We start from the raw sequence: 23,929 nt of genomic DNA on the forward strand, positions 1-23,929 counted from the left end.
GCAGAAGTAAGCTGTGAGTACCGGGCGTGAGTCATGCTTCGGTAGCTCAGTTGGTAGAGCACTTGCCCGCGAAAGGCAATAGGTCCCGAGTTCGTGTCTCGGTCAGGCACACAGTTTTAATCTGCCAGGAAGTTTCATATCAGCACACACTCCGTTGCAGAGTGAAAATCTCAAATGTGATGAATGTTTGCCACACTAGAGCAACATCTCTGTAGTGAAGGTATCAACCCTGTGATTTTTTACGAAGGATTTTGACGTTCTTATGTTGTCTAATGACAAAGTAAATGTAATGGTCCTGGTGGTTGACAGTACTATGTCACATCGCCTGTTTCCTTACATCATAGACTAATATGTTCATCCCTTAGTGCTTGCAGTTTTACTTGTATTCTTGTAACTGACAGACTCACAGACATGCATCTGTGAATAATCACTGGAGATAGCAAAGATGTTTGAGGGCAAATCCCACTCCCAATACCCCACCACCACTCTTGTAGACTGAACTGCAGTCAAGAATAAAGTTGATGTGGGACTGAAACTTTCTCTTCCCTATTACACATCCACTTTTAATACATTAAAGAAAAATGCAAAGATATTGTCTGTGATATTCCTGACTGCCTTTCTACAAAATGCAAAGCTAGTATGGTGGCTGATATCCTCATAGAGGAGACAAGTGGCCAAATAAGAACATAAAATCAATTTTTGTTCTCATCTTCAGTTGTTGATATCTGTAGGATGATCTTATGTCAAGGGTTGCTGGGTTTTTCAGTTCCATGAATAAGACTGTGTTGTATATGTGTGATTCTTTTTCTGCCTGCTTTGGTTGCACTTTTCTCATAAATCAACACAGATTAAGTTGAATTACAAAATTGTATGTTGCAACATAACTGGAAAACTCATTTACTGAAATGTCTCAGTTTCTAATGAACAATAGTGATAGATTTCGACATAGTGTAAAATATTTTTTGTAAATAATGCCATCAACTTGTGGCATAAAAAAAAGAACTGCATACAAAGCAGTGTGTGCAAAGAATTTACTGTTGGTGTAAATGGAATGTTTTAGAAACTCCTAGTGTCATTTCAGTTACTTTACTTACGTCTGGCATTTGAGTGACATGTAACTTTAAACAAAAATGTATATTTTCTTATGCAGAAAATTCAAAGAACTAAAACTGTGTGAACAGTAAGTTTAACTAGTTACAGTTTAGGTAGTAATGATCCATAATGTGAAGTTTGTGAATATTTGCATGCTGATATTGCATAATTATACATTAAATAAAAATGATTTTGCAAAGGCAACTACATTTGCATAAGTAAATAGAAAATATTTAACTAATTTTGGTACTGAACAACTTAAGCATTTCATGATTTTGTAAGAATACATGACACCTGTTATTACTTCAGCAGATTTAATAATGGGAAACTACAGTGTCTCATCTTATATTTGTCTTCAAAATTTATGTCCTCACTTATTCTTCTCCATTTTAAAGTTAATAAAAGAATGTTGAGCTTTAACAAATATTAAGTTTATGTGTTGTATAATCTTGTGACTAACTAGTATGTCACATTCATTATTGACAGATAAGAAAATTATTGCTGGGGCTCAAATGCATCCTATGCTTCAACAAGAAAACTGTTGGGTCATTCCATGCCAAGTGGTCTAAACCTTCCCACCATCATGTCTCCAATTTTCTTCAAATTTTATCTGTAGCACTAGTCAAGTGCTAAATTAAGTTTCTCAAGATTTCAAGCCTCTAGCTGCAATACTTGCTGATCTACACCCCCTTGTCTGAAGGGTAGTAAGTTCGCATGCGCGCGACATCAGACAAAATGCCATTTTTGGGGTCTCATAAAATTGAAACCAATTCATAAGAATGGTTAGTAAGATGAGACCCTGTACAGTTTTTTGTGCTGATTCAAACGAAATTAATTATAAGATTACTGATGCAAAATCCGGTCAAACAAGTCGACTCAAAGTGTACCCCTAATTCTGTCGTGACTTAATGCGACAAATTTTGACCAATATTCAGACTGCAATAATTTCCTTGCAGATAAAGATATGGACTTGAACTTTTTACCAAGTCTTATCTTTGTGCTGGACATAATACAGCTGGATTTCCAACTACCCAGGCTTTATAGTCGCCTTGCAAAATCTCTTCAAATTTGGCAGTGTCAGCGCAAATGGCTTTATTTACCAAAGTTCAAAGCCCATTACTACAAAATAGTCAGCCTGGATTTAATTGTGAATAGTATCATCTGAAAGAGAAACTCTTGCTCTACAAGATGGATATATTTTTCTTTTGCAACGCTTCCATTAAGTGCTTATTTACTCAGGTCAAAGTATCTTATATTTTGTGTGCGCAGTGCCCTGCGTTGGTCCATGATGGCTGAGCCATTACTGGTTATCACAATAAAACCAGCATCCCCATCGCCATAGGGGCCACGCCCGATAGCCATGCAGTAACAGCCACGGGTGGGTATCTTTACTGCAGGTTCCCAAGCCTGATTACAGGGTGTCTTTACCACAGGATCCCAAGCCTGATTGTGGGTTTCTTTATGCAGGTTCCCAAGCCTGTCTTCCTCAGTTACTTCATCATTCTGGAAGCATCGTTGATTTGCAAGAGAATGCTTTCAGGAAAACTGTATTGCCGACCAGATGATGTCACTGATGGAGCTGGAATAACACCAATGATAAGTTGTTCTGGAATCCAGCAAGTATCACGTCTTAAGGGCCAATAAAATGAACTTGCAGGACCATGAGGATGCATAAAGCTTATGAAAGCATCTTTCTGTTCGACTGAGATTTCAACGATGTTTCCAATCCACCATTTCTTTTCATAAATGCAAGCAACATACTGCCCAGGCTGAAGATCCATGACTTGAACTACTACTTCAGCAGCACTAATTTTGGCCAAAAAAGATGTCGCATCATTAGAAACTCTACTGACCTTAATTGTCGTCATATCAATGGGCAAAAAATGGTGGTTTTCTCTTGTGCCAGCTAGAGTGTGCCCTTGCAGGAATCTTTCTTCTTGAGAAGCTTTTTCTTCTTCAACTTCCTCTTTGCTGATGAAAAAGAATTTGATTCCATTGATATTATCATTGCAGAAGTTGAAAAGATCTTTGGGTGTTAGAATCTGGTTTTCATATGGACGTTGCAAACTTGCTCTTGCTGCCAACCGTTTTGTTGTGCCTCCAATGCCATCACAAGGCGACTTTCCATGGCTTGTTCCAAAGAAATTCCATTCTGCTGTTATTTCAAAATCTTCTTTGTGATAGCATAAGTTGAGAAAATTCTTGAAATTCTTATATTGTGCAGCTGAACCATCACTGAAGTAGTGGATGTGGCTTATTTTGGAAAATTGCATCTTCAGGTAATTGATTACTTTTCCAATGTAAACATGGACAGTAATCGTATCGTGTCGAAGGCAGTCACTAATAACACAAAGATTCACACATTGCACCTCTTCGTTTTCACAGTAGTAGACTACAAATGGATGAACTGTTGCTTGACTGTTTTCCCAGTGAAAGCCTTGCACTGCATCTTGAACAATAAATGAATAGTTTTCAGCAAAATCCATTAGTATTATGAATTCGCCTTCTTTCAAATCAGTTTTGAGAGCTTTCAGGTGCTGGCTTTGATGCTTGGCAATGTAGTGATGACAAGACAGGTTCCAAATTTTTGCTGCAATATCTTCAACATACTCTTCTGTTGAAAGCTGCTTTGTTTCTAAAGTATCCCTGTCAGTATGAATCCATTGTTTGTACTCAATCAGTTCTTCAGGGTCATTATCTTCAAAATATGTTGCAATAACTGCTTCTACACCTTCTGGACCAGGGCAGTTTTCACAACGATGAAGCATACAATCCTTGTTTTCCAAGCTGCAAACAGCTTTGCTAAGAATTTCCTTGTAGTCTTCATTGATTGATGCACCAGTGAGCATAAGCTTGACATTTTGGTGTATTGTACAGACACAAACTGAGTGCATTCCAGCAGAGCCAACTGTAACACACCATTTTGGTCTAAGCTCGCAAAACTTTGAGAAGCCAATTTCTGGTCCATTTTGCTTCTGATAAGACACGTACATTTCCTTCAAATTGCAAAGCAACAACCGCTTTTGCTTGTACACCTTTGTTCCTGAAATTCTCACAGGCACACAGTCTTTCTTCCCTGGACAAAGTCTGCTGAATTCGTCATCTTGAAAAAAGTCATGTACTTTCTGGACAACTTCATCTGAAAGCTTCCTTCCTTGCCGATTTGCTGGAAAAGCTAGAACACCTTGCTCATTCTTCAGTTTTCTCGCTTGCTTTACCATTCTTTCTGATACATTAAATGCTGTTGTCGTATCTTTAATTGTCCAGCTTCTTGGAACCAAGGTCAATATTTGAACTTTTGTCCTACGATTTGACACTTTACATTTTTCTTTCAACTCTTCTATAAGATTATCAAGATCTGCACAATTATTGCATGGGCGACTTTTACTTGAACTTGGCTGTTCATCGTAATTGATTCCTACAGCAGCAGCAATTTGATTCCCAATTAAACTTTGTGCATCCAAGATCTTTCTTTTTGCATAGCTTTGCTTATCTCTTTTACTTAGTTGTCTTCTTTTCAATGGTGAAGCACCAATAAATGATAAACTTTTGTTGATGGCTGGTTCAGTTTCATCCGTTGTGAAATCTTGTTCAGATTGGGTTGATAGTGATGATGAATCTTCTAGCTTTTGGTTCAGTGCCGACATGCAGCGAGGGCAAAGCTTCTGACCAGGTTTTATATCAATCACTTCTTTTTTCTTTAACAGGCAAAGTTTGGCAGCTGTTTCATTATCAAGCAGTCTAAGTCCAGCTTTTACATTGTGATTCCTCTTCTTGAATGGATTGCAACATTTCTTTTGCATCGCTTGATATTCATGTAGGAAGAGGGCTTCATGGTGGAAGCAAATGATGGAATTTTCGTCAAGTTTGGCTTCTGAACGCGAAACAAGCAATTTCTGGTCACATTCTGTGAAATCACTAAACGCTTTGAATCCAGTCTTCTTAGCATAGAAGATAACATGGCACTTCGATGCAGCAGCATCTTTTCCAATTGAACAGGGGGCCAACGATTCTTCTTCTTCATTAACTTCTGACATCTCTCACTGGCCAATCACTGAATAAAACACGAATGAAATATCCAATTATATCAGTAATTCTAAGCGACTATTAAGATTCAAATTCCTAGAAATGAAGAAAAATTAGTGCATCGCGCATACAAAATATAACAACTTTGATGTGAGTTAATGAGTACTTAATGGTCGCGTTGCAAAAAAAACAAATGTCAGTCTTGTAGAGCAAGAGTTTCTCTTTTAGGTGATACTATTCACAAGCAGATTCAGGCCAACTATTTTTTAGTAATTGGCTTGAAACTTTGGTAAATTTTACCGTTTGTGCTGACACTGCCTAATTTGAAGAGATACTGCAGGGCGACCATATGGCCTGGATCATTGCAAATCCGGCTGCATTATGTCTAGCACAAGCATGAAGCTTGGCCAAAAGTTCAAGTCCATATCTTCAACTGCAAGGAAATCATTGCAGTCTTAATATTGGTCAAAATTTGTCGCGTTGTGTCACGACAAATTTTGAAGTATACTTTGAGTCGAGTTATTTGACCGGGGTTTGCATGAGTAATGTTATACATAATTTCGTTGGAATCAGCAAAAAAAACTGTACAGGGTCGCATCTTACTAACCATTCTTATGAATTAGTTTCGATTTTATTAGACTCCAAATATGACATTTTTTTTATGTTGCATGCACACGGACTAAGTACACTTCAGACAAGGGGGTCTAGATCAGCAGCTATTGCAGCTAGAGGCCTGAAATCTTGGGAAACTTACTTCAACACTTGACTAAAGCTACAGTTAAAATTTGACGAAAATTGGAGACCATGATGGTGGGAACTTTTTTCAGTTTTAGACCACTTGGTGTGGAATGACCCTGTTCTCAGTCTCACAAAAATATGTCTCATAAATTTTTACCTGTATCACAACCAAACCAGATATTTTCCAAGTACCATATAGAATTCAAAAAACACTATCTACTTCAAAAAACCTTAAAAAAGTATACTATTTTTTTTCTACTTTCCACACAGTTTACTAAATTGTACACAATATTTCTTTGCAATAGTGAAAAATTCATAGAAAATTCAAGTTACAAAAAAAGGGCAGTCCAGAATTAATTATTCAACTCATAGATGGCTATCTAGTTAAAATTTTAGAGGAATCTTAGAAAGAGCAAATAAAAGACCTTTAAAAATATGTAACTTACTTACTGATACCAAAATATTTCACTCTTTACTTTTTGTTTACTCATAATTATCAAAAGTGGGAAAATTAAAATTAATAGTCATGTTAGAGAGATCAGGATTACAGGGCAAGTGCTCAAGTGCATCCCACTTGAGTTGATGTAACTTCTGCATTACAACATTTGCAATATGGGGATGTGGATTATAATGAAACAGCAGAACCGCTTGTCACAGTTTCCCCAGATGGTGGTTTTTGACAGACATGCTGCATCATACACATTCTTCATTCTTCGATGGATTACTACCAGTTTGGCAGCCAAGAAAAGAATAACAGCACATTGTTCTGATGTGAATGCATTTGATAATAACATCACCATAGTGCACATTTCTGCATTTACTGCATGCAAGTCAGAAAGACACACTAATCCCCTGCCTACATGTTGGTACTTATTTGCCGACATTGGAGTTGTGTTAGGTGGCATATATGCTGCAGCACTAGCCTCAGATGGAAACTTTCTGATCACCCTTTATGTAAACAGATAATGTTTAAGGATGTCCATAGCTCATCTTTTCTTACTAGCAGTATAAACTACTATCTTTCAAATAACTTGTAGATATTATTATAATGACATTCTGTATCTTCTGCTTCAATACACCAAACAAAACAACCAACACAGATAGTATTTTACATAATTAAATTTGTTTTATAACAGAAAAAGACAACTTCTTCAATTATCCACATTTGTGGACTTCACTTTTTTGTATCTAATACATAATGTGAAATTATATAATGTTCTTTGAAAATTACAGTGATAATTTTTTTTTCTTGCTGTTTTATATCCCAGCATCTGTTACAATACATCAGCATGCAATCCTTTCACTTTTCTCAATAAATTCCAACTGTTACCAAAATCAATTTCACCAGAGTCCTTTATTTCAGTTGTACAGAGAGAGAATTATTCTGTGGAAACAAATTGTGCCCACTGAGAGCTTAGTCTTATTACACAAATTATTTATCATAAAAGTTGATGAAACATAAACTTGTAACATATGTCTTGTGTAACACTCAAGACACTAAAAGAAAATACAAAAAAATACTGGTCACTCACAGTAGTGCTTGAGAGATGAGCACCGAAAATTTCCTTTCCCAATCCAACTTTGTACAAGATTTCTAATGATCTTGTTGTCAATCATACGTTAAAACATAATCTTCCTTCCTTCTACTTTCCCATTCATTTTGATTTCAATTTCCACATTGGAGTTATTAAATTGTCATTTATTACAGTAATTGCCAGTCTTTATGTGCCCATAACATCTGAAATAATCACCATACAAACAAGTTCATGGTGCTTATAACATTGTCATAAAATTAACTGTAAAGTTGTGTGTATGTCACATGCATTAATGTGTCATTCATTAATTCTCATTGTGGGCATTGGTATCTTATCCTTATTATTCACCATTCTTGAGCTGCATTTCAGCAGACCATTTTGCCAAATAACCAGGAAACTTATGAATTCCACCACCTTTCATTGTTTCCTGCCTGTACACTCATCTACTCTTCAGAGCCATTCAGTTCCCACAGTGCTCTTCTGCCTAATACTCCCGACTCGGATAAACTGTCTTGCTTATCATCTTAAAGCTTATGTCCCTTATAACAGTCACCTACAGTCCCATCATGCCACAACTGCAGGGAAGGTGACATATACCAGCCATCAGCAGGATCACACTATCTATAAAGGAACATAGCAAGGACTCGATGTAAAATTTGCCCAGTTTAATCAAAGTATTCTCTATTTGTGTGTGTTCCCCTGCTGCCATTTGGCAAGTAGATTGTTTATCTGTTTTTATTTTAAGTATTCTGTGTGTAATTCAAGATGGATATTGTCTTGTAAACCTATTCCTCTATTTCAGTTCAAAATTTGAGTGGGTTAATGCCAAAAAGCATGTTCCATTAATTGCTATTTAAACCACTTGGGCAATAGATGCTTTAATGCAGCTGTCCAGCTATCTTGGTCAAAACTAGTGTGAGCTCTGTGCACAAATGTATGTCACACTCCATTGTATACCTTTTGAGCATCCTACTGTGGAATATTGGTATCCTCAGTCCACCACATATAAAATGATTAAAATATTCACTTGAATACAGTGCTCTTGTTCAATTTGCTGCTTACACCTATTAAGGATCTATTGAGGATCTGTATTCATATTAAGCAGGAGCAGGACTCAAACTACAATTTATCCATCCAGAGTTAGCATTTCATAGATTCTCATAATTATTCCACATGAAAGCTGGGGTAGTTTCCTTAGGAAATACATATTCAGTTTTATTCCCTGTCTCTGTCCTAATGAAGCTTATGTTATGTGTCTAATAAAATCACCACTGTGGAGATATTAAGTTCTTATCTTCTTTCTTTCAGTCAGTTTCACTGCCACAGTTGTTAATATACTAATCTTATAAAAAAAAATCAATTTGATTCATTGCAATGTGTGCAAGTTGTGGTATGCTTAACAGAACTATATTTCCTCTTACAGAGCCTTTACCATAAGTATCACAAAGATAAAGCACTCTTTGCTGAGCACTTACAAGTTTTCAATGCACAAGCACAATTTTTGCAACAGAGAGACTTGCTTGAGCGTACAGTCACATCTCTAAAAAAACAAGTGACTGAAGAGCCAGGTAAAGAGAAAGCAGGAGCAGTTAGCCTCATGAAGGTAAGTAAGAATAGAACAGAATACAATAGAAACTTTACTCTCACATAACATGTCATATACAATCAGATGATTGGGACATAGGTGACTCATCAGTTTAAAGCTACTTTCTAATTCTAAGTTTACAGAATAATTACAGTTATTAAGTAATTTTAAGTACCATAAAATGATTTAAAGTAATCATGTTGGAATTAAAGTAAAATTAAGAATAGGTATCAACTTACAGTACTTTTTTAGCATGACAGAATAAAAGGTAACATCAGGCACAGTTATTTGTGACAGCCAGTCATAAATTCTTATACACTGTAATAATATTTACTTGCTAGGCATTTTTTAAATGATGTCCAAATTCTTCTGGTTCATAATTTTTTAATTTTTCGTAGTCTTTATTTCCCATCCAGTTACCCATATAGTAGGGTGTCTTCTCCAGCAGTTTTAGCCTACGAGTTGATAATTTATACTGATATTTGTTTCTTGTTTCATAATCATGCTTAAACAGGTTATCCTCAAAAACTAGTGGGTTTTGTTTAGAAAACTTAATTGTTTCATTGATACAGAGGCCAGGAAAGTTGTAAGATTAATGGCCTTGATACATAATTGAGTTTTTTTGGGTCAGTGAAAGTGTATAGGGACAAGAAGTATGATGAGCACTTTGTAGTTTAAGAGCAAATGATGGTAAAATATAGAAATTAAATATATTTTAGGAACAGTCACTATTCAGAGCTTTCAAACATTTTCAGTGCACAGATAGTCAATGTACTGTTGACTTTTCTCTTTACTCCTGAGATCTGATATTTCTGTAACATCTTACAATATTTTTAAGAAATTTTTAAATACTACAACAAATGATTTTTACTTTATTAAAATTTTTTCCAAATAAATGAAAGTGAGAAAAACAAAACAGGTAAACTATCTAAAATTGAGAAATCAATTGATAATTTTAATACACAGAGGTAGATGAACTATGGTTATAGAGCAATATATAGACAGTGTTTAAATAAATATAATACAGAGCTTCATAACAGAAAATGAATTGTTTGTGTATCTGGAAATAACATTTCTGTATGTTATTACATAAATCATTTAAAAAGAATTCCAAGTGAGGTATATTCAAATGTATTACCGGTGAATAAAAATTATGAAAAACAAACTGAGAATGATAACAAGAAAAAATTTATTCGTAATCAAGAAATTATTGCTTTAGATTATTTATATATGAATCCATTTCGTAAAGACATACTTACAAACAGATGTAAGAAATGTATTCCAGAGTCTATACAAAATAAAAAAATTTTGTTTTTGCCCCCATTACTGTTATTATTATTATTATTATTATTATTATTATTAAAATATAGCTGATAAACTTCTTTCAATTTTATCCTTGAAATACTTTTTTGTAAAAAGTTCTTGCATGTCTCTTATGGCTAACAAAAGCAATAAATTTATAGGTTGTCAAATTTTTGATGTCCTGAGAATCTAAATTTTTGTGAGGGCTAATATTCACCATTCTGAAAATCTTCATAATTAATTATTTTCCTTAATTATGAAGATTTGTGATCTGCCTAAACATCATAAATAAAACATAAATTACTATTAGTTAATAATACACATTTTCAAATAAAGGAAACCAAAGTCCTTAATTAATATTATAATTTCTTTCATTAATAAATGTAAAAATACCTAAAATATTTTCTTCTTTTGTGAATAAATTAATTTGAATTCTATTGCAATAAAGTTTGTAATCCTTTTTTATGTTTTGTTATTTTTTTTGGGGGGGGGGGGTATATTTACCCAACTAGAATAGTATACAAAAAATTCTTTAATATCAATAATTTTTGATTAAATAAAAGAAGCTTACAGTTACTTTTATAACTATAAAAATCTGTATTTGCAGGCTTAAAAGGTTTGATGCCACTAATATTAATCTTTAAAAGAATTTAAAAAAAAAAAACACTTTCAACCCTTAGAACATAAAGATGTGATACGTTATAGAATAAAATATTTTTTCTAAATCTTAAATCAAAATGAAATACTTTTATAAGAATTTTAAAAAGAAATAAAGCAAAAGTGTTTTTGTAAAGAATTGTTTTCGATTTTATAACTTAATGTAATAAATGTATTGTAGAATACATATACAATTAAGATATCTTGTATTAAAACCAAGTTTTAAAAAGTTAATTATATGTATCTTTTAACCTAGTAATGTTTGTGCTTTTATAGTCAGAGAGCAAACTGAGACAGTGCACAGCTTCTCAACTTTGTGATTATTGTAGAAGAAATATTTTAGGAAGATATTACAAATAAAAAAAAGATGGTTTAATTGGTTTTATAATTAAACATCATAAAATTAAGACAAATATTGGGAAACAATTCACGAATTTTAATATTTACACCAAAGATGAAATTTTTAAAAATAATGAAAGTAAAGAATTGAAGGAAATATGCCCATTCTCTAGTAATGCATTCAGGAAGCAAAAAAATTTATAAACTATAAATAGATAAAATAATTTAAACTTAGCAGAATCTATTTTTTCTTGAATGTCTCAAAGCCAAAAATTATGAAAACAACAAAAGATAATCTAAAAATTCATCATGTACTGAAATTTAATTTCTCCTTTTTCACAAGAACCAAGTGCAAACAGATCAAATCATTATGAAACTTAGGTGTCAGACATGAAATTATACAATTATGAATGAAAAAGATTTGATTAGAAAATTTAAAAGTGGGAAAAGAAAAATTATATCAGGAATATCTGAATTTCAAGAACGATTTTTGGTCTGGACATTAAACAGAAATATAGACTGACAATTGGGAATTAATAGATATGTTCCTTTAAGGGTATTTTCTTGTTTTGAATTACCAAGATATATAAGACATAAGAAAGCTTGTATTAATGTTAAAAATTATGATAGGAATATTTTTATCAGCTATAAAATCTGCAACATAGTCTGCAAATGTCTAAGTACATAGAGTTTGTAAATATAAGAATGTATGTTTTTGTATTGATCAAAAATAAAATTTTTAAATTATTTGTAGTGGTTTACAGTATTCAAAAAATTGAGACTAAAATTGATAATTATTAATATTTATTCGTTTGATGAAAAATATCAAGTATATCTTTTAAAAGTTACAAGTTGTAAAAAAGAAAATCATGTAGATTTATTATATTTTAAAGAAGGAGTAAACTCTCATTTTTTGGGTAAAAGATTTATTGACATTTTTTCAATTCAGATTACAAAATATGAAGAAGCAAAATTTTTTGTGATATTCTTCATTACATTTTTATAATAAGGAGAAGTTAGATAATCAGATACCAAATTGTTTTTGTCAATAAAGTGTTAAATGTAGCATTATGTAAAAGGCTTACATTTAAGTTTTAAAAGTTACCTAAATATAGAGAAAGTTACTTTTGTTATTTATGGAGATTTAGAATCTTTGCTTTTAAAAATGTCTAATTGTGAACCAAATCCAAAAGTTACAAAAGTATTTAAATTAATTCAAATACAAACTGTATTAACAGAATATGATTTACATAATGTTTTATACAAGGAAATATTAAAACACAGATATAAACTTAACAATGAGAGTATAAATCAACTAGAATTCAAGTTACTGTTGTACTGTTGCACATGAAAAACATGAAGTGAGCAGTTTTTGTAATTATGTCAAATATATTAATGGGGATTATAAAGATCATGTTACTTGTAGAGAGTGAAACTCTCATAAACATATATAAAATGTATTAAAAATAGATTGAAGACACCGGAAGAAGTTATTCTGAAATTGAACAAATGAAACCTCTAAAATCAGAGGAAGAATCAAGACATAGTAAATCTAAAATGTATTCTCTATGCAAATGCTACTATTCAGTCATTTAATTGGAAAATATATGAATACTTTATGAAATAATTGTAATTTACAACTAAAATATTCACGTTTTGTTGGGAGAATTGGGCAAAACCATGTACCAAAACTTAAAATTGTTGTAAAAACATATCTATTAGCAATAGTTCAACAAAGCATAGCTTTTTGGGTTTCTGACTTATTTATTATCTACATATTACTGTGTTTTGACTCTGAAATTAACACACAATTTTTTACAATTTTTTTGTTCAGCAGTTCAGTGGTTTTACCCCATGGGTTGGGTAAAATCGGGTACCCTTTTAAATCAATACAAAACAATTTATACTATTGTAAAACTTTTATTGAAAACTTTTAACTCAATACAAACTTCAAAACTCTCAATAAATGTAATAGTTTGGACTCTCACAAGTTCCTTTACTAAATATTTCGGCCTAAAATACTTAAAAATCAATGTTATTAGGCCAATTTTACTTTATAAGGTAAATTGTCAGTTTATAATATTATAAAATAAACATAATTGGCATATTTAAAAAAATCTTTAAATGAAGGGCTTATTTCAATAGTGGTACCAGTCCATTTTTGTTCATTCTAAGATACAGAGCCCTTAAAGTTAAAAGAGTGCTGAAAAATCTCCAGTTGAGTATTTCAATTGCAGATTTTTCAGCACTCTTTTAACTTTAAGGACTCTGTTTCTTAGAATGAACAAAAAAGGACTTGTACCACTATTGAAATAAGCCCTTCAAATTTAATTATTAACTATGAAGAACTGAACAAATTTTGCAAACAAAAGTTAGCCCTAGTTGACTAAGAACAGAAGTTACAAACAAATATGTCATCCTCTTCTTCAGTGTTTGAGCATGCCTCATGTGCCCAACCATGACAGAAAATGCACTGAATCCACCCTTCTTTCAAACGAGACTGTGCATACAACTTGTTGCAAAATATGCAAGTTTCCTTAGGGTTGTCTTTGTCTGAAGAGCTAGAACTCTCATCGAACACCTTCTTTGATTTTTTTTGCCAGACTGCATTTACCTTTCTGGAATTTTGTTTTAGGTCTACTAACAGATGTAGGCCTACTAGGCTTGAAAAGTGTTCTTTTCAATTTTTTTTCTTCTCGCTCTTGGTTTTTTTTAACTTCTTCTTGCAACACATTTTTTTATGGTGAAGAAGTTAGTATCACTGTTTTTCATATTGTGAGGTACCAGGTTTGACCCATCTACACATTTTTGTCTGACTCTCCCCTACCACTTTGTTAATATAATTTATGAGGATATTATTATAGTTTACTCATAAAAGAACTCAGTTATGTGAAAAATGAAATAGATTTAATAGAAAATAATGAATATAGATGTATTAACTTTGGTAAAAAAACAGCAAAATTTAAAAATGAGATTTATGGACTTATTGAAATTTTTATCTTCCATTCTTGACAAATTTTCTTCAAATTTAAAAAGGCATGAATGTTAAATGTTAGATAATTGTATTCCAAGGATTTAGTAAATTTACTAATTAGAAAAGGAGTTTATGCTTCTGGTTACAGTTTCTTGGAAAGAAATCTTTTAGAAAGAGCAGCTTTAACCAAAAGAAGGTTTTTGTAATAAATTGAACAAAATGATACACGTGATAAAAAAATTGTAAACATGCTAAACCATCTTGCCAAAAACTTAACACATGCAGTCTCAAAGGTAACTAACATTCATGACTGTTACAGAATGTATTCAGAGCCAACCTGACTTGCGTCCTCATAGTGGCACTACTAGCGCCACTCTTATGCAATTGGCACCAAATCTGAATATACACCGTCTCATGGATGTAGAAACATGTGTACCAATTTTCGTTTCTGTCGCACATCTCCTTGGTGGTGTTGCGGTTCATTTTCTGTCAATGTATAACACATATCAATAACAGACAATGAGCATCTTTGGTTGCAGGTTTTAAATTTTGATGCACAGCTGCTTATAGGGAGGAAAACTTATTTTTTAACAGTTCTAAAATAATGGCCTTTCCCTATAGGTGTAATAACCTTTCTCCACTTTTTAGTGGGGAGCCACATGTCTGCTGGTAACATCACATGATTAGCAGGTGGTTTCAGGAGATTGGCCCCTCAACCAATAGATTCATGTTGACATGCTCCTCTGACTATACAACTGTACAATAATCACACTATCAGATGTACTGCTATTTATATGGTGCATGCATGGGAATATCACTGTGCTGTTCAGCAGGAATATTATTATTTTTTCTGCAGTACGCATACTGTCATGTGTACTTCTGTGGAAATAGCTCATCATGGTGTTACTGAGAGCCTTAACAACAAAAACTACATTGTCACTAGATGTGTGTGACTTATTTCTATAGGAATAGGCTAAATGGTGTGACCAGAGTCATCACTCATCCTAACGACTGCAGTTATGGTATTTATTGTTTTGCAATGGTCATCAACTGAACCACAACCCACACCACCAAGCCATGTGTAGCTGCAGTGGAATCGAAGAACTGACGACTCATCATAACAATACCATGCCTGTTGCAACCAGCTGGTGCAACCTGACAGACAGGCCAGACCCACAAGGCTCTTCTCGTATCAGCCAAGGTTAAGAACCTGAGAAACTATGACTCAGCAACATGCTTGTTGGTACCTGCTGGTGCAATTAGAGAACAGATGGGTCTGGTGGTTAGCAGCTGCAGCTGTGCTGCATCTGATGGAGACATGAATGACAGGAAGCGAGTTGACTTTCTGGACCCTGTGAGCACATCACTTTATGTATTGGATGATTGGGATTTTACCATTTACAAGGACTATGGATGCAATTAGCAATCGACCACTGGCGTTTTGATCATCATATTGACGATGTCTCCAAAATGATTGTTCCAACCAATTGTATATTTGTGTTACAATATCACACTGCTACTTGTTAGTCATTTGAAATTGTGTGTTTACTTATACACCAATGGTGACAAAAATTGCATCATCAACAAGGAGTAGTGTGACGTAAATGAAAGTTTGTAGGGGTGTTTCTACATCTGAAACATGACGTCTATTCAAATTTTGCACCAGACGCATAAGAGTGGTGCTTGAATTGCCACTATGGGGATTCTAGTCAGATTTGTTTTAAATAAATGGTGTGACACTCGTGAGTGTTAGTTATATCTGAAATTGGACATGATGAGTTGATGTCAAGGTCAGTCAAGAATGCTTTGAGGAGGCAAAGACACCATTATCCACAACTCACAGAGTTTGAACGATGTCATGTAATAGGGCTATGAGAAGCTGGGTGTTCTTCTTGTGATATTGCACAAAGACATGGTAGGAATGTAGCCACTGCACATGACTGCTGGCAGCGGTGGTCACAAGAATGTATGGCCACAAGAAGACCAGGATCTGGGCAGCCACATGGCACTACTGAGGGGAAGATCATTGTGTTTGGTGTATGGCTCTGGTGCATCATCTGCATGTGCAGCAGCAATTTGAACAGCAGTTCATCCACAATGACACAACGAACTGTTACAAATCTGTTACTTGTAAGGACAGCTCTGGGCCAGACACCTTGTAGTGTGCAATCCACTGATCTCAAACCACCGCCATTTGCGACTTCATTGGTTTCAAGCAAGAGCTCATTGGAGAACAGGGTGGAGGTCTGTTATGTTTTCTGATGAAAGTTGGTTCTGCCTTGGTGCCACTAATGGCTGTGTGTTGTGTGGAAGGGAGCAAGTTGAGGGCCTGCATCCAACCTGTTTGTGTGCTAGATGCACTGTACCTACACCAGGAGTTATGGTCAGTGGTGCAATTTCGCACAACAGTAGGAGTACTCTTGTGGTTATCCCATGCACACTGACTGAAATTTTGTATGTCACTCTGGTGGTTCGACATGTTGTGCTGTCTTTCATGAACAGAATTCCATGGGGTGTTTTTCAACAGAATAACTCTCACCTACATACTTCTGTTGTAACCCATCATGCTCTAAGAGTGTAGACATGTTGTCTTGGTCTGTCTCCAATTGAGCAAATATTGGACATTATCAGATGATAACTGCATTATCATCCACAACCAGCTTTAACCACCCCCCTATTGACCAAGAAAGTGCAACAGGCATGAAATTCCATCCCATAAAGTAACATCTGGCAACAAAACTGACAACAAAATGCAAGCCTGTTTGCGTGCTTGCATTCAACAATCTGACGGTTACACCAGTTATTAATGTATGAGCACTTCACATTTAGAATGATGTATCTCATGCTTACATTAACCTGTGATCTTGCAATGTTAATCACTTGAATTTGCTACCTACACAAATGTTTTCCCAACATTTCATTACTCTAAACTCCTTATTTTTAGGTGATACAATTTTTTCTGGCAATTTATATTTTAGAAAGGGGATGAGTGGGTATTTTAAGAAAAAGAGTTATAAAAAGGCAGTGTGCTTACAGTAAAATATCATTATGTCCTTATAACATATATCATTTTAGAATGTGTTGTTGCATTTGTTTAGCAATTTTAGCAATGGAAGGTGGTCTTACAACGGTGTGCTTAAGCAGATAGTATTGTGTCAGGTGTCAGATGTTACGCGCAGTGTGCCTAGCATGAGTGCTATTTCACGAAAATGCATGTGATCAGCTGTGACGAGAACAAGTGAACTAGGCAGGTTGCTGCTGCAGACTATTATCACGTAGTTGTGATACAACACAAAGAACAGAAGGAAGGTGGCTACTGGAGTTACTATATTCAGATTGTGATTATCATGAAGGCAGTGACTCAGCATACTCTTCCAACTGTTTTTTTTTTAAACAGAACTTTGCATTTATTTATTCAGTTGCTATCTTCTATATCCTAACTTATAGGCTTGAGTTAAGTATTTAGTATACATCGTTTGTGCTCCTCTTGAAGAACAGAAGAAATAATTTTGGAGACGTCATCAATATGGCGATCAAAGCACCAGTGGTTGATTGCTACATGCATCCACAGTCCCTTGCGAGCCTCTCTGGAAAAAGGTAAAATCCTAGTTATCCAATATGTAAAGTGATGTCCTCACAGGATCCAGAATGTGACCTTACTTCCTGCCATTCATGTCTCCGGCAGATATGGCACAGTTGTGGCTGCTAACCAGGAGATCTGTCTGTTCTCTGGTTGCACTAGCAGGTCCCAACGAGAATGGCGCCAAGTCATAGATTCTCAGTTTATCAGCTGATATCAAGAAATTCCATACAGACCCAGCTGTCCTTCATGTTCGGTCAGCAGGTCACAGAAGGCATAGTATTGCTGTGCGGAATCATTGGTTGTCTGATCCCACTGCAGCTACACATGGCTTGGTCGTGTCCTTTGTGATTCCAGTTTGTGACAGTTGCAGACCAATGGATACCAAGTTGTGATCATTGGAAAGAGTGAAGCTCCTGATCACACTGTGTGTGTGATTTCCTCAGTAATATACGATCCACGTCTGTGTGACAATATGGTTTTTGCCACTTCTCGGTCACACCAGGATCAGCAATTTCTACAGAGACACACGTGTCAGTATGAATTCTGCAGAAAAAAAAGAACATTTGACATTACCGATAGATATGCAGCTCCCTACTATAAAAGGCAAGAAAGGATATTACGCCTTATGGGCAGGCAGTTATTGTGGGACTGTTGGACAAAAAAGTATTCCTCCTCTCAAGCAGCTGTGCATGGAAATTTAAGACCTACACCCAAAGATGCTCACAATCTATTGTCGATATACTATATGACATGGTTTTGAAGCACTATGGCAGCACTACAGCTCTTTGTTGATTGCTGTCACTGCTGCAGCTCCACCTTCCTGCTACAGTCAAATCCTGTACAGTGCATAAGAACTGCACACTCTCTTTGCATGACCATTTGCAATCACCCAATTATAGTGGGTTCCATTCAATGTGTCTGAGCACCCTGTCCGGTAACGTGTCTCGTATGCATGTAGACTGTGATGTGTTCAGTCAGAAACCCCTTGGCCTGTGATGGTTCAGCCAATACTTTGTTGCTACTTGATGGGGACGAGTGCTGAATAGGACTACCGCTACTTCCTCTTGGTCTCAGTAAAGAAAATATTACAGATCAGTCGTTGTGTGGTGTTTAACTATTTGTCTGCTGTCTCCCGTCAGTGGCACAGTTTGACCATGTTGATTTCGCCCTCTGTCACACAAAAATCTTGGAATTTACTGTTAAATTATCCTGTTACATAACTATTTGCCACCAGTTTTTGTGGAATATGCTATGACCTCATTAATGCATACACAGTGCATGTGGGTTTCATATAGTATTCTGCTGCATGAAACAACACTATAAATCTACGGTAATGGAACCAGCCTACTTTGGGTAATTCTGTAAAGGTTTTCCTAGATGGAGCAAAATGTTGACATCTCACATATACACACTCATCTAGGGTTACACTATATGATAAGACAGCTGGGGCACACTGTTTAACATAGGCGAACTCCTACTGTAGAGTGAGATTTATATGTCAAATCTTAAATGCAGGAATGGATAACATTTTGGTAACCAACTTATAGATTGTATTAAGTATCAAGAAATGTGGAAATTTTTATGTGTTCCTTGGCTAAAGAACATGGTATTAAAAGCCTGGAGACCACTACTGAATGAATCGTGTGTTGTATCCCTGTGCAAGGCTGTTTAGGTATGTACATGTTGGCTTGTATCTTTCTTTTCGACAACTCTGTTGTGGAATATAAGCACATCACTTCAACAATTATTGATAATTCCTCACAACTAATGCTTCTGTAATCACATTATATCACCTTCTGTTTTCCATGTATTATAACGTTGATACTTTCACAGTTAACATACAATACCTCATAATATTTACAGCCACTTTTTTAAAGCCTTGCTTATTGGAAGTCTAAATATGAATGATGTGGTTGGGGCTTGACATTAAGTAACAACTTCTACATCTCTAAATCTGTATGTTATAGGTAATAACATAACCCTAACACATATTGCGGCACATTTTTTAGCTTTTATAGCAATGGATGGTGGTCATACAATGACTTGCATTACATGTTAGCAACATTTAATGCCTCATTGTGCTTGCAAGGTATCTGAAATCGAATTTTTGTAGAAGTATTGCTTATATTATGATAAGCATGCATATTAATGAGTTAAGCACACAGTATAGACGCTGCAATATTTAAGTTTTGGAGATTCATTGTGCTTGCAGAGTGTGAGACATCTCACAGTAAGTGCTAAGTACTTTTACTTATTTCTAGATATCAAGTCTGATACTGTCTTTGGAAATGTTACATCTCCCATTGTAACTGTCTTTGGTCCTGTGTTTAAAGACTGTTGCTGTTACTTTCGTTTTGCAGCTTAAGTGCTATTTCATAATAAAGCACTTCATTCCTTTCTTACCTAATAAGACATTTGTGTGTGTGTGTGTGTGTGTGTGTGTGTGTGTGTGTGTGTGTGTGTGTGTGAGTGAGAGAGAGAGAGAGAGAGAGAGAGAGAGAGAGAGAGAGAGAGAGAGAGAGAGAGAGATGTAGTTCAGTACAGATACTTTTATTATTTTCAGGAGCCATAGTTCCCATAAAATGCATTTTCAGTCATTGACACTTCAGATATTTAGGCACTGCTGCAATGTAGGCCTAAACATTACATTTTCTGACATTTTTAGAATATTGTGGCACAATAATTGCAGAGAATAATGTAGTCCATAAAGCTTTTAGAGAGCCTCGCTACAATAGTTCTGACTACAAACTGCTGTTATTGTACGCAACCTTCGGTAGGCCTGTGTCAATTATAATAGTAGCAATGTTGGTAATGAATGGCATCGATTAAATATTCTCCATAGTAAATATCACAAAGCATTATCTTTGTTCCTTCTAAAATGGTGTTTCAGAATAATTGAAATGCGGAAATATTTAATTTTATGGTTTATTGTGATTTACCTCAATAGTAGGCCTAAATAGTTGCATTCAACTGCAAATTTGCTAAAATACTTGTCTGTTTAGCGCAGTATTGTAGATGATTCATATTTTTCTGTAGTTATAATACTGGTCAGATTAGTTCTACCACACTGAAACCTTAGGCATACTTTCTAAAATGTCAAGTGTTATTAGGTATGGAAATCCAGCATTGGAGTACATCCTTCTGTATTGTGGACATTAATTTGGCGAATATGTGCATATGTGGAAATCAACTTACACTTTCTTTTACATTGCAGATATATTTTTGCACTATTAAGATATCACGTTACTTGATTTGGGCATAGGCCCTACATCGTTTTTTACACATATTTATCCTGAACTTGGCCCTGGATAATCTTGCTGCCTGTGTATTTTGCATACATTTTAGAATTTTTCAGCATCATAGATGTTGAAAATAATTTACAATTCTGTTGCATTTTTGAAATTGTGATGTCATCTGTGAGAGTGAAAACTACCCCTGGTTCAAAGAACGAACTATAGACTTTTCTAAGGGACTGTACTCCTTAGATGAATTATTTTCCAGAAGTAATGCCCTCCCTTAATAATAGATGTATCTGGTCTCTTAGTCATTAGATGGACGATACAATATTATGTTAATGTTACAGTGTTAATGTTATAGGTATAATGTTATATTGTGAATTGCTATACTAGTTAAATGACAGCTTGTAAATGAGAAAAAGTGATACTTATTAATATCTATATCATTGTATTATATCACTATTCTGTAGCATTAATTGTATTTGTACAATTGCATTGACACGTCCCACATCCAGGCAAATCACTCGCATGTATGGATCAATGGAATAGGCATACCAAGTAAAAAAAATAAAAAAATAAGGTGCAGCCAGCTAGTGGTGGCTGTAATAACCTCAGAGAAATCATGGTACAAAAATTGGACTTCATTCATTTTCTACAGTGCAGGCATCTGCTTGTGAGAGCAACAACTGGGATGTTAAACAGGACTTGATTTTAGTTTGCATTTTCAGGTTTTGTGTGGTAGTGTTTAAGGTAAAACTCATTTCCAACAGACACAAATTCCTAATTTGTTATTTATGTTCTATAAGCAAATGCTGGTTTAAATGATTATCTGGTAAGATCAAACAAGAATCAAAATTCTCCATAAATTCTGCAGCTCTCATTTGGGCATCGTCAGCAGACAGTCTCCGGCTATCACCATTTGGATTGGTATACCTAGCAGCAGAGTACTAGATGCCTATTTGGCTCGATAGTCCACACATAAAATAGATAGATGTCCAACTTAATGAAGCCATGTGCATTGTTAGTCTTTAAATACGATGTACTCCCACATACTGGCTACCTTTCTTGGGCCACATTCCACCTCCTGATATCAGATGGAAGAGGGGCTACTGCGTAAATACCAGAAGATTGTTAATAACATTGACTTGTCAATAATGAATGACGTATTCCCTGCAGAGAGAAAAAGGCATCCCACACTCATCACAGCCAGGACTCTCATGGAAACTGAATTCAATACCATCGATGAATGGAAATGCTGCTGGCAATGAAACTATTCTCCACAGTACCTTAAGCTGCCTTGCGCCCAGAAGAAACCTCGCGGATTTGGCCAGCCTCAGGCAATTTGGACTACTCTGAACTGCATCAGGCCATGGATGATGTGCAGACACTCTCTACAAGTAGGGAAATTTTTCTCACTGTCGTATGACTGTGGTGTGGAACGACAGACAGTTGCTCATGCTGTATCAACATGTCCTGCACATGAAAAGAAGAGTCCTTTCAAGGATTCCCTGACAGCAATGAATGATGTTATAAAATACATAAAAGACTATGTTGGTATATAGTTGTGTTATTTGTGTTATTTTATGCTGGAGAGTTGTGCTTAAATGCTGATGTATAGTATTTTTGTAATCTATGTATATGTATTGCCATACAATAAATAAATAAATGTTAGTTTAAAATTACTTGTAGAGAAATATGTTGTCTATTCTTTCCAATATTCCACGTCAAATGCTTTCTGGCTTGAAATGAAATTTACCAATGTGAAAGGTGAGACAGTAATTGAACACATTTTTGGAAGTCAGCAATGCAAATACAGTTGACAAAATTTTCAGCAATTCACTTTATTGTGTTTAGCTGCCAAGCATGGGTGCATGGGATGTGGGGCATGGGGGCTTCTCCCTCCCCTCACTGTTCATACCCTTGGAATGTGGCTGGACGTACTGTTGCTGATGTCACGATCTCTGGAATGACCTCGGAGATAAGATAGTGCCGATACTGAAATGACACGATATCCCTTACCCCTCCCATCCTTGTCCTTGGCACGTGGGTCCTGGGATGGCCTGGGAGATATGGAGGTTCTTATAGTTCTGTCAGTGAAATATAACGTGCACAATTGTCTCATCTGTAGTATAACACTGAAGATCATTTGAAAGTCATTGAGGTCACACACTACCCTACCCATAAAGAACTGTTCAAAGAACTAATTGTGTAATTAACAATTCAAAGTTGAATAGTTTTCCAGAAGTAACTAATGCATTCAGACTCATAAAACATTAAATCATTTTAGTACAACAGATATACCAATATATATATTACCTTTGCCAAAATACATAAAACATGATTTGCAACAACATTGACTTCAGAAAGGGAAAAAGTCTTGTTAATTACAGGTTGGATTTTGATACTAACATATTTAAGACTGAGTTATACACTTGTTGTGGAAAAGTTTGAATGAAAACTGTATTTAATAACTCCATTATAATTCTACACAATTGTTTTAGGTGGGCAAACAAAGTTAAATCAGCATCTCAGCATGATTGTACCATGTGCTCATTAAGAGTGAGTGCATCATATAAGTAGTAGGGCAACAGGGGTATTGCCCCAATATTGCAGGTTGCCTATATCAGGGGAAGTATGCACTCAGGGGCAAACTTAATGTTTTCCTTTGATTGACTTATCATTAACCTATTGTTCTGCTAAGATCCTTCCTTTTGATTGACAGGTTCTTAACCTACTGTTCCCCACCCCTCCCCCATCCCCTCTTCCTCTCAAAGACTCAGGAATCCTCCATCTCCCCCTCCCCTCGCTGATACAGGTACACTTTTGATATCAATTAGATTGACTACTTAATTAAATTGCTCA

General features: G+C 35.1%; 1 protein-coding gene across 1 annotated transcript in view; it reads left to right on the plus strand.

The window, feature by feature from the left end:
• Positions 1 to 22,887, plus strand: part of LOC124784377 (cilia- and flagella-associated protein 57-like) — a 76,056-nt gene extending 53,169 nt beyond the window's left edge. Inside the window, exons 4-7 of the mRNA XM_047254098.1 lie at positions 8,815 to 8,994; positions 22,244 to 22,393; positions 22,513 to 22,621; positions 22,757 to 22,887. Of these exons, the coding sequence (XP_047110054.1) occupies positions 8,815 to 8,994; positions 22,244 to 22,393; positions 22,513 to 22,621; positions 22,757 to 22,887 (570 nt within the window). The remainder of the gene's footprint in view (positions 1 to 8,814; positions 8,995 to 22,243; positions 22,394 to 22,512; positions 22,622 to 22,756) is intronic.
• Positions 22,888 to 23,929: the final 1,042 nt, after the last annotated feature.

The sequence above is a fragment of the Schistocerca piceifrons genome, chromosome 1, assembly GCF_021461385.2.
Source record: "Schistocerca piceifrons isolate TAMUIC-IGC-003096 chromosome 1, iqSchPice1.1, whole genome shotgun sequence".
NCBI lineage: Eukaryota > Metazoa > Arthropoda > Insecta > Orthoptera > Acrididae > Schistocerca > Schistocerca piceifrons.